The sequence below is a fragment of the Myotis brandtii genome, unplaced genomic scaffold (assembly GCF_000412655.1).
Source record: "Myotis brandtii unplaced genomic scaffold, ASM41265v1 scaffold1077, whole genome shotgun sequence".
NCBI lineage: Eukaryota > Metazoa > Chordata > Mammalia > Chiroptera > Vespertilionidae > Myotis > Myotis brandtii.
The window spans coordinates 1,613,876-1,625,446 of NW_005353666.1; the positions used below are offsets into that span (position 1 = coordinate 1,613,876).

The 11,571-nt window shown below is 57.7% G+C and overlaps 1 protein-coding gene across 7 annotated transcripts in view; it reads left to right on the plus strand.

Moving 5' to 3' along the window:
• Window positions 1-11,571, plus strand: part of PDE10A (phosphodiesterase 10A) — a 216,532-nt gene extending 204,961 nt beyond the window's left edge. For all 7 annotated transcript variants that reach the window (XM_005857164.2, XM_005857162.2, XM_005857165.2 and 4 more), the window contains 7 exons: window positions 671-821; window positions 2,164-2,319; window positions 4,251-4,423; window positions 5,265-5,376; window positions 7,163-7,243; window positions 9,968-10,056; window positions 10,789-11,571. In XM_005857164.2, the coding sequence (XP_005857226.1) occupies window positions 671-821; window positions 2,164-2,319; window positions 4,251-4,423; window positions 5,265-5,376; window positions 7,163-7,243; window positions 9,968-10,056; window positions 10,789-10,906 (880 nt within the window). In that variant the 3' untranslated portion in view covers window positions 10,907-11,571. The remainder of the gene's footprint in view (window positions 1-670; window positions 822-2,163; window positions 2,320-4,250; window positions 4,424-5,264; window positions 5,377-7,162; window positions 7,244-9,967; window positions 10,057-10,788) is intronic.

Consider the following 11,571-nt stretch of genomic DNA (forward strand, 5'->3'; position numbering starts at 1 on the left):
TAGAAGCTTTTTGAACCCTCATTTCTTTGGTATTTCAAAGAGCCCTGTTTTGTCTTGTGTTTTTGATTTAAGCTGCCTTAAAATCCACTGAGAAAATTGAAGCCCTTCAATAAGTATGAATACATGGTTATATTATAACATAACATATGATAACCATATTGTATAATGAAAACGCCATTTCTACCATGCACTGTGTCAGGATGGAGTCATTGCTACTAATAGTTTGAGGACCATTTAATTTGGATTCGTTTTTAAAAGATAATCACTCATCACCAAAATTCCCAAGGTTACACATTTGTAGTTGGCAAATCTGAATATGCTTTTGGGAAATGATCAGTTCCGAATGCTCTTGAGCAGACGGTCAGAGGTGGTCCGCTGAGCTCGGGTCGAGCTGCCTGCGGGTGAGGAGGGCGATGGGCGGGAGGGATGGGGAGCCACAGCCGGTCAGGTCCTCCCTGGTGGGCGGCCAGCACCTCCGAGAGAAGCTCTTACAGAGCCCTCCCTCCACACTGGCCGGAGAGTCGCGGGGAAGCGTGAGTGAGGGTCCTGGGCGCCTGGACTCGTCCCCAGACCCTCACGGTCACGCATTCAGTACAGACGTGTGTGCGGTACAGACCAGAGGCCTCTCCCGGGCGAATTGACTGCCGGCTCCTGTCGTCTCTTCCCACAGCTTTGAGCTTGAGAAGCTGTGCCGCTTCATCATGTCCGTGAAGAAGAACTACCGGCGGGTGCCCTACCACAACTGGAAGCACGCGGTGACCGTGGCGCACTGCATGTACGCCATCCTGCAGAACAACCTGGGGCTCTTCTCCGACCTGGAGGTGGGCGCCGTGGGCTCCCTCCCCAGGACCTGTGTCCCTGTCACCTCGGTGTCGGGCACGCGGGTGGCCTGGATGTGCGACAGGCTCCGGGACAGACCCCAGCTCCGTGACTCACAGGAGCACGTTGTAGAGACGGCCACACCCAGGCTTGTGCCGTAGGGTTTTGAGTAAGAAGTGCAGATGCACAAACTCTAGCTTCACTGAACGATGCCCAAGGGAAGAGTAGTGTCTGCAGCCTTTCCTCCTTGTCAGTCTGCAGAGGGATGTAGCGGTGGCTTCCCGTGGCCTCGTGCTCTGGGGACATGGACACTCCCACTGATGGGCCACCCGGAGCAGGAAATGCAATTCCGACCTCAGTGCGCACGCGATCCCCTCTTGCAGGAAGCAGGGCCCTGAGGGGTGTCACTGCTTCCCCTGCCTTCTCACACCTGGCGTAGGTCCACAGGGGAGGCTTTCCAGCTCAGAGCTGGGAGGCTCTGGGACGGCTCGTCCGTTCTTGCCCCGCTGTGCGCTGGGCCCACTGTGCGCTGGGGGGTCGGAGCTTAGCCCCTGCCACAAGCATTCCAGATCTGGAGCTGCCTGATGCCGCGCACACCCTCTCCGCCCGGCCTCTGCGCAGCCCTCACAGTGGTCCCCTCTCTCCTCTTCCATCACCCGTGTCCTGCTCCAGGAGACCCCTAGCCATGGAGGGAAGGGAGCCCCCCTCTCTGTGATAATGAAGTTGTCTTGTTGCCATCCCCTGGCTCATGCAGGGTACAAGGCCTATGAGGTCCTCAGCCTCCCACCTCCGTCTCTCTGTCCTCCTCACCCCGTGGTCCCCGAGCCACAGCCTCCCTGACCTGCTGGCTTTCAGGGAGGCCCACCTGCACTCTCCTTGTCTTTAGGTCCCTGCTCACCTGTGTCCCTCCCTGGGCTGCTGGGCCTGCCTCCCGCCGTCCCTGCAGCCTGCTCGCCTCTTACGTGATTTGCCATGTTGCACATGTCCTATGACTTAGCTGTCACCCTCCTAGTTTACAATGACTGTGATGTGTTGGAATTTAACACGAGCAGGCTGCTCATGGAGGACGAGGCTGCCCTCTCCCTGGCTTATCTGCTTCTCTGTTGCCAGGAGCCTTGGCTTTCTTGAATCCCCCCTGCCCTCTTCCTAGAGTGAGGAGGGAGCATTTGACTCAAGTTCATAAGCAGGAAAGCCCAGAGGTTTAGAAGCAGTTAGACTTGGATTCAGAGTTTCCTGAGGAGCTGCTGGTGGGGGCGGCAGAGGCGGTGTGGCAGGAGTGACGGCCGTGGGCCCCCATGGCCCGCTCTTGGTTTTCAACGCCTGTGCCCTGTGTTGTGTTTACAGCGCAAAGGACTGCTGATTGCGTGTCTGTGCCACGACCTGGACCACAGGGGCTTCAGCAACAGCTACCTGCAGAAGTTCGACCACCCGCTGGCCGCGCTCTACTCCACGTCCACCATGGAGCAGCACCACTTCTCCCAGACCGTGTCCATCCTGCAGGTGGGCCGGCCGCTCGCTGGGCCGCACCTGGGCAGGGCTGGGCAGTGGGGGCTTCATTCTGGAGCCTGGTACACAGTCAGTGCTAGTGACTGCGGGTTTAGGTCAAGAATCCCTTGTGATGATTTTGAGTGTATTTTGAGTTGCATTTGACGTTTCAGTACATGGCACCCTACACTTTGTAGTTCAGACTGTTTCTTAACGCTGGGCCTTGGACACAGTAGGTCCTAAACTGCTGCCATCCTCACACAGGGAAGCCCTGCGGACTGAGTATCTGTGAAATGAGCACCCGTGTCCCTCACTTGGTGATGGAAAGATATGGCTGAGGCAGGAAGGCGTGCTCCGGTGGGCGGGGGGTGGGGGAGGGCACTGTGTCCTTAGCACCCCCATGGCTAGTGCTGTAGGCCTCTCAGCACTGGGTGGATCTCAGCACGGGGCAGATCTCAGCACCAGGCAGATGTTAGCACCAGGCAGATGTTAGCACCAGGCAGGTGTCAGCACCAGGCAGATGTAGCACCTGGCAGGTCTCAGCACCAGGCAGATGTTAGCACCAGGCAGGTGTCAGCACCAGGCAGATGTAGCACCTGGCAGGTCTCAGCACCGGGCAGGTCTTGGCATCAGGCAGGTCTCAGCACCGGGTGGACTCCCTGGTGTCTCTGACCTTAGGATCTGGAGGACCTACAGAACCCACTCACCTGCTTCCGTGGAGATAAGAATGTATGGGCCGCTCACCCATTTGGGGCTTTAGAAACATTCTTGAGTTTACAGTTCTTTACCAATTGGGATATAAATGTATTGTATTGCTTCATGAGGTTTTAAGTTATTAACTAACTAGAGGCCCGGTGCACAAAGTTCGTGCACAGAGGGGGCTGTGTGTCCCTCAGCTCAGCCTGCACCCTCTCCAATTTGGGATCCCTCGCATAATCCAGGACTGCTGGCTCCCAACCGCTTGCCTGCCTGCCTGCCTGCCTGATTGCCCCTAACCGCTTCTGCCTGCCAGCCTGATCACCCCCTAACCACTCCCTGCCAGCCTGATCAATGCCTTACTGCTTCCCTGCCGGCCAGATTGCCCCTAACTGCCCTCCTCTGCCAGCCTGGTCACCCCTAACTGTCCTCCCCTTCCAGCATGGTCACCCCTAACTTCTCTCCTTGCCAGCCTGGTCACCCCTAACTGCCCTCCCCTGCCAGCCCGATTGCCCCTAACTGCACTCCCCAGCCAGCCCGGTCACCCCTAACTACCCTCCCCTGCAGGCCTGGTCACCCCTAACTGCTCTCCCCTGCAGGCCCGGTCCCCCCCAACTGTCCTCCCCTGCAGGCCTGGTCACCCCTAACTGCCCTCCCCTGCCGGCCATCCTGTGGCCACATGGGGATGGCCATCTTGTGTTGGAGTGATGGTCAATTTGCATATTACCTCTTTATTAGGTAGGATGTGAAATTGGAGCTTTAAACATATTTTTGTATCCAGTAATACTTTATTTGTGGATACGAAAATTAGAATTTCATAGATACTCTTCTTTTTAAGTTATCTTTTTAATTAAACTTATTGAGGTGACATCGGTTAATAGAATTATAGGTTTCAAGTGCACAATTCTACGCGACATCATCTGTATATTGCACTGTGTGCCCACCACCCAGAGTCATGTCTCCTTCCATCCCCATATATTTGACCCCCTTAACCCTTTACTGCCTACCCCTTCCCTCTGGGAACCCCTTCCCTCTGGTGTTTTGTTCCCCCCACGCCTGGTCATTTGTGTGCCCAATGCCATTGGCTGACTATACAGTAGGTTACAGTTGTTCCTGTGGAAGATAACAGTAATTAACAAGTCATAACACAAGGATAAACTCTGTGTAACTGTGACCTGCTCTTGTTTGGAGGAACTGAAAGCGTCGGGGGTGCGAGCAGGTGCCTGTCACTGGTGTGCTTGTCTCCACAGCTGGAAGGGCACAACATCTTCTCCACGCTGAGCTCCAGCGAGTACGAGCAGGTGCTGGAGATCATCCGCAAAGCCATCATCGCCACGGACCTCGCCCTCTACTTCGGCAACAGGAAGCAGCTGGAGGAGATGCACCAGACGGGCTCGCTGAACCTCAACAACCAGTCCCACAGGTGCATGTCCTGAGCAGCGTGGGGGAGCCCAGGAGTGCTTGGTGCTTGGGGGATCCATTGGAGTGCCACTGGTCCTTTCAAATGTCCTCTCCCATCGGTCGTTCATTCCAGTCAGTGTTTTGTTTTATATACTCGAGGCCCAGTGCATGAAATTCGTGCACTGGTAGGGTCCCTGCTGCTGCCAGCCAGGGCCTCCCTCTTCCCCGGCCAGCCCCGCCCCCTGGTCAAACTCTTGGACGAACTCCCGGTCGAGGGGACAATTTGCATACTACGCTTTTATTATATAGGATTGAGATTTCTTTTTGGCTCATTATTATAGCTTCTGTATCTCTCGTAAAATTTCCCAATTTCTTCACCCCTTGTAGCCAAATATGTATTTCCCTGAAGGTTCCCACACACTTGTCAGTTATGTTAAGTCCTCATCTGTGAACGGAGTGGCAGTGCCTCCCAGGTGTGCTGTCCAGAGGGCCTGGAGCCGTCAAGACAGCTGACAAAGCAGAAGCCAGATCTGCAGACCTTGACCCGACATGAGGCTCCCTGTACTAGTAAAGTGACAGCCGTCAGACAGTGCGCGGTGTTAGTGTGGACAGACAGGCCCGCGCGTGCAGGAGGCTCACGCTAGACTCACGTTGGCGTAGAAAGTGGCTGCAGGCTGAAGTCCTAATTCCCAGCACGTTACCATTGGAGATAGGACTTTTAAGGAGAAATTAAGGTAAAATGAGGCCATGTAGGTAGGCCCTTCCCCAGTATGAGTGGTGCTGACCGCTCTGTGCCCCGTGCCCTGGAGACCCCGCCTCGTCACAGGTGGGCAGTGCTGACTGCTCTGTGTCCTCTGTTCTAGAGACCGCGTCATTGGCTTGATGATGACTGCCTGTGACCTTTGTTCTGTGACAAAACTGTGGCCAGTTACAAAGTTGACGGCCAATGACATTTACGCAGAATTCTGGGCTGAGGTAGGTCGTTGGTTTTCATATGACTCAATAATGTCAAGAAATGGGAAAAACGAAGAGCAAGTAAACATGTGGGTGATTTAGTAACACTACGTTAGGTGCTCACGTTGCAAGTTATTTCAGAAGGCTGCGGTCGGTCACACACCGACGGGCTCAGCGTTCGCACAGAAGGTGAGCACAGGGGTTCCTGCGTCTGACGAGTGTGTGCGTCAGCTCTGATTCACCCGGAAGGGACTGTTTCCGGACAACATGACACTTTTCCTCGTGGAGTAATGGTTCCCTCCCTCAGGAGTAATCATGCTCATCTGTCGGGGACAGGCCCTGTCCAGGCGCCGGGGGGGACCGCAGTCATGGGCAGTGCAGGTAGAAATGCGAGGGGGTCGCGCTGTCCCACAGGCCAGGGGCTGTCCGCGCTCCTGTCCACAGCGCGTGCCCGACTCTCCCGGCCTGGGAGCCAGCACAGGAAGCACTGGTGTGTGAACACCTGTCCTGGCGGAGACCTCAGCTTTCCTCTGAGTCGTCCCCGAGCGAGCAGCACGCCCTCCTGTTCGCGTGTCGTCCCCGAGCGAGCAGCATGTCCTCTCCTGTTCGCGTGTCGTCCCTGAGCGAGCAGCACGCCCTCCTGTTCGCGTGTCGTCCCCGAGCGAGCAGCATGTCCTCTCCTGTTCATGTGTCGTCCCTGAGCGAGCAGCATGTCCTCTCCTGTTCGCGTGTCGTCCCTGCGCGAGCACCACGCCCTCCTGTTCGCGTGTCGTCCCTGCGCGAGCACCACGCCCTCCTGTTCGCGTGTCGTCCCTGCGCGAGCACCACGCCCTCCTGTTCGCGTGTCGTCCCTGCGCGAGCACCACGCCCTCCTGTTCGCGTGTCGTCCCTGCGCGAGCACCACGCCCTCCTGTTCGCGTGTCGTCCCTGCGCGAGCACCACGCCCTCCTGTTCGCGTGTCGTCCCTGCGCGAGCACCACGCCCTCCTGTTCGCGTGTCGTCCCTGCGCGAGCACCACGCCCTCCTGTTCGCGTGTCGTCCCTGCGCGAGCACCACGCCCTCCTGTTCGCGTGTCGTCCCTGCGCGAGCACCACGCCCTCCTGTTCGCGTGTCGTCCCTGCGCGAGCACCACGCCCTCCTGTTCGCGTGTCGTCCCTGCGCGAGCACCACGCCCTCCTGTTCGCGTGTCGTCCCTGCGCGAGCACCACGCCCTCCTGTTCGCGTGTCGTCCCTGAGCGAGCAGCACGCCCTCCTGTTCGCGTGTCGTCCCTGAGCGAGCAGCATGCCCTCCTGTTCGCGTGTCGTCCCCGAGCGAGCAGCATGTCCTCTCCTGTTCGCGTGGCTCCACAGTCCGAGGCCCTGCCTGTGTGACAGCACTTCCGCTCATGCTGTTCACAGGCTGCTCGCCCAGAGCTGGCAGCACAGCCGTCTGCAGTGAGCGTCTGTGGCTGGGCCTTTACGGCGACGCATCTGCACCAACACGCTCTGGACCCGTGTCCCTCCCCTGGCCCAGCTTCACCGCGGGAAGCGCCAGGGGACGGGCTTGGAGTTGCTCCATAGTTCTCTCCACTCCTCTGACGAAACGTCTGCCTCCTGCACAGGGAACAAAGGCAGCTGGGTTCTGGGCAGTGCGTGCAGAGGGGCCTCAGAATAGAGACCAGAGGGCGACGCTGCGGTTTTCACTGTTGGGCTTTGTCATGTCGGTCACCACAAGCAGGTGCATCGTGAAGAAATGAGTGACGAGAGGGAGGAGCCGTGAGCACTGCGCCTGCTTGGCAGTGAGACATGACTGTCCTGCTCCTTTCAGGGCGACGAGATGAAGAAGCTGGGGATCCAGCCCATTCCCATGATGGACCGGGACAAGAGGGATGAGGTCCCGCAAGGCCAGGTATGATGCGGGGACGTCCGGGAGCGTGAGGCGGCCGTGCCGTCGGACATGGATAAAGCATTCCCATCTGTGTCCCTGTGCACGGCGGCTCCTGCGGGTCTTTATCCGCGAGCGCCTGACAAGCCTCCTCTCTGCCCTTGACTCACTGCCGGAGCCGAGCCTGCAGGCCCAGAGCTCAGGCGCTCCCTCGCAGTGGACGCCGGCCGAGCCTGCTCTTCCGGGCTGGTGCTTCCACCCTGTGCAGTGCCCAGGCTGCCGAGACCCTGGAGGCTGAGGGCAGGGCGGGGGTGTAGGCGGGCGGGGGGGTCATGTTCAGAGGGCGGAACCGTGAGCCACGCGGAGCCTCCCCACTGAGGGCGTGTGGGGAGCCTAAGGACCTGACTGGGAACCCGAGTCCACGCCCACCTGTGGGCAGGCCCTCCCACAGACGCTGTGCGGCGAACACACCTCTCCTGACGGGAGATCCGGGTGGAGGAGTGCACTTGTGAATATTTTTTTCACGCAGGAAACATTTTGTCATTGAATGAACAGGTACTTTTTGGAGGTTAGCATCATAGATTTTGATTAGGCCCACTTTTCCTAAGAAATAATGCATAGACCAGGGGTCCTCAAACTTTTTAAACAGGGGCCAGTTCACTGTCCCTCAGACCGTTGGAGGGCCGGACTATAGTTTGAAAAAAAACTATGAACAAATTCCTATGCACACTGCACATACCTTATTTTGAAGTAAAAAAACAAAACGGGAACAAATACAATATTTGTATTTGCATGTGGCCCTCGGGCCGTAGTTTGAGGACCCCTGGCATAGACTTTTAGTACATTCGAGTTTTATCTCGCCATAAATTGACTACCATTCCCTCTCCAGGGAACATACATAAAATACTTAACTTACACTGACTTTTTATGTCTTGAGAGTTCTCATGCCTTGTTAACTTTCCATGTGCCCATGTGTGGTGTAATGACTTTCACAAGATTATGGCCTTTTTAACTCCCCACCCTCTAATGCCACAATTAGGAAGTTAATTCTGGACAAATAGTTATCATATGGAATTAAGGGTAGAAATAATTCCAGAAGATTTACAGGATGATGGTGTTTTTAAAATATATATTTTTATTGATTTCAGGCAGGAAGGGAGAGAGAGAGAGAGAGAGAAACCATGATGAGAGAGAATCACTGATTGGCTGCCCCCTACACGCCCCACACTGGGGATCCAGCCCACAACCCAGGCCTGTGCCCTGACCGGGAACGGAGCCCTGACCTCCTGGTTCATAGGTTGACGCTCATCCCCTGAGCCACGCCGGCCGGCTACAGGATGATGGTTTTGACTAAGTTCTCCAGTTTCCTACTTGGTTTGAAGTTGGTTTGTTGACTGCTCATAAAAGTGTGTGTGCGTGGAGGGCGCCGGCCCAGCGGGAGCTGCAGGCTCCTGCGTCTCCATGGCCTCTGAGCAGAGCCCTGTGTCCTTGGCCGGGCTTTCGAAAGGGCTGCTCCCTCCCCTTTGGGCGGATGTGCACCTGCATGCCTGACATGCACGCTGCACGGACTCTGAGTTTAGCGGCTCTTTCCCGTTGTTGATGGCCCGTTCCCTGTGGGGTCGCGGGGCCCGTCTCTCCAGCCTGGCGTCTGTCTACGGGCTCCCACGCAGGGCCTGTGGGAAAGGCTTTTCGTCCCGAGATGGCGCCCCTCGTGCCACGTGGGCTTTCCACGCATTGTCTCACCCTCACGTGGGTGGGGAGTTCGTTGGGAGTTTGCTTGGTGTGTGGTTTAAGGCCGGGGCCTCACGATGCTTTTCTTCCTGGAGAGCTGAGCGGTCATCGGAGCAGAAGGCACAGGGCGCTGGCCATGACTCCGAGATGGGGCTGAGTCTCGTGTTCCTGAATTAAGAGAACAGTTTGTTTTTCCCAAACATCACAGGCTCATTTTCAGGGTGAGAGTGTTGTAGATAAAGCACTTGTGTGGTCACCTGATCCGTGACCAACTACGTTGCTTCTAAATGGCCATGGCTGTGCAGTGCTGCTCTGCCGCAGTCCTGACAGGCCTGTCTCCAGCACCTGCCTTCTCCCCGCTCTCGTGCTCCGTGAGGCTGTTCCATGTTAAAGAGGCAGGCAGGCCTCCGCCTGGCCGCGGTGGAGGGTGGGAATGTGTAGGCACGAGCTAGGAAGGGGTGTGAGTGCAGGAGGACGCGCAAGGACCAGTCGCTCTGCACCTCTCTCCCCCCGGCACATCCCACAGAAGGCTGTTTTCTTCAAAGACATTGGGAAGCCACGGGAAACGGGATTTGACGGGTTGAGAGGACTGGGATCCAGTGCATGGGATTGTAGTGGGTCAGGCAAGGGAGTGGGGCTGAGTGTGGCATCAGGAGAGAGAACGAGGCACCAGAGCCAGCAGGCCAACAAGCAAACAGACCCGGCTGTGGTCCCGAGCGGGAGGGTGGTGAGGGCTCTGTAGAGGCAGGTGCTTGACCTGAACACGCCTTGGGGACCCCAGATCTGACCAGAGGTAAGAACGGCACCTGGATCACAGCTGCTTCATCCAAAGTCGATCCCACGGAAGGTGGTGCTTGGGTTTACAGGAACTGATATGCTGTAGGCTGCCCTGGGCTTCGCTTCTAGAGTGTGTGACGCCCGGTCTCGCGCAGCCCGGCTTAGGGACAGGACGTCCTGGGGGGACACGTGCTGCTGGTGGCTAACGTGTGTGTTTCTTGCCGGTGGCTCCGCGGGCAGCTCGGCTTCTACAACGCGGTGGCCATCCCCTGCTACACCACCCTCACCCGGATCTTCCCGCCCACGGAGCCGCTCCTCAGGGCCTGCAGGTGCGTACGCCTCGGGGGAGAGACTCAGACTCTGCGCAGGCTCTTACGTTGACACGGTCACAGGTGCCCCCTTCGCTAAGCCCCTCCCCACCCCACCACCTCCTCTGCCCCCACTGGTATGTGTCCACGAGCTGTGCACATTGGTCAGCTCCCTCCTTTCCGCCAGGATCCCAGCCCTGCTCTGACACTGTCCGTCCTGGGACCAGGCCTCCGGTTCTGTTCATCAGCTTATTTTGTTCATTAGATTCCATACCTAAGTGAGATCATGTGATACTTGTCTTTCTCTGCCTGGCTTATTCCCTTAGCATAGTGCTCTCCGGTCCCTCCATGCTGCCTCAAAGGGTAGGAGAGCCTTCTTTTTCCCAGCTGCATAGTATCCCGTGTGTAAAGGTACCACACGTTCCTCAGCAAGTCATCTGACAGCACATCCCCGCTTTGCCGCCCCTTCTAACTGGGTGACATGATCTGTCTGAGCCTCGCTGGCCTCCTGCCCGTGCCGTCTGGGACCCGGGCCCCTTCCCCAGGCTGAGGTGGCTTCAGGCTCTCCTGGGGCACTGAGCTGCCGTGTCCAGTCAGGGAGGCGAATGGGAGCCTGCCGGCCTAGCAAGCAAGTTACCAGCAGAGTCAGCACAGCCCCCAAAGCCCTGGGCGGAGCCTCCACAGGGCTAGGTCAGCGTGAGGCCAGCCCAGGGCCCGAGTAAGCAGCGTGTGTTGCCGCCCCGTCTGTCCTAGGAACAACCTCAACCAATGGGAGAAGGTGATCCGCGGGGAGGAGAACCCCGCCTGGGCCCCGTCCCCGCCGGTGGCCCCCAGCCCCTCGGAGAAGCTGCCTGTGAAGACGGACGACTGATGGCCCGGAGCTGCCCCTCCCACAGACGCTCGTCTCGCTGCTTGGACTTTTCTACCTTTTATTTTTGTGGGAAACCTACACCTGGCGACCGGGATGCCAGCCTCGTGCAGAAGGTACCATCACGTGACTCCGCCCGCAGCTGACTCCTGCTGGGCTCACCCTCACGCGTCGCAGACAGCGACCTGCGGGACTCGGGCTGACGTGGCTGAGGCCGTCCTGGGGACGCAGACGTTCTCCGCCAGGGCTGCTCTGCCCAGAGCTAGTCTTTCTAGTGCGGGTTGGAAACGGTACTACGACGCTAGTGTGCTTTGGCTCTCACACCTACGTTTTTCCATGTTGTTGGCTATAAATAGGAGTTTTACGCATTCAATTGTGGGTGTTCGTGTGTGGCCTGCCTGTGATGGGCGTGGGCGCAGCAGCCAGCCGCAGGACCAAGGCCACCGAGGTTCCATGGACGCGTCTGTCTGCATCGGCGAGGGAGGAAGGCGCTCATTGCAGAGCTCCGTGGACGGAGCGCAGGCTCTGGAGTGAGCTCTCTGGAGTGCGCTCTCTGCAAGCCCTGCAGGCAGGAGGCAGCCTTCTCTCCTGGGGAGGAGCCGCGAGGATGAGAGCAGGCGTCTGGTCCCGTGCAGGGGGTGCAAAGGGTATTAAATGGTTTCATTGCG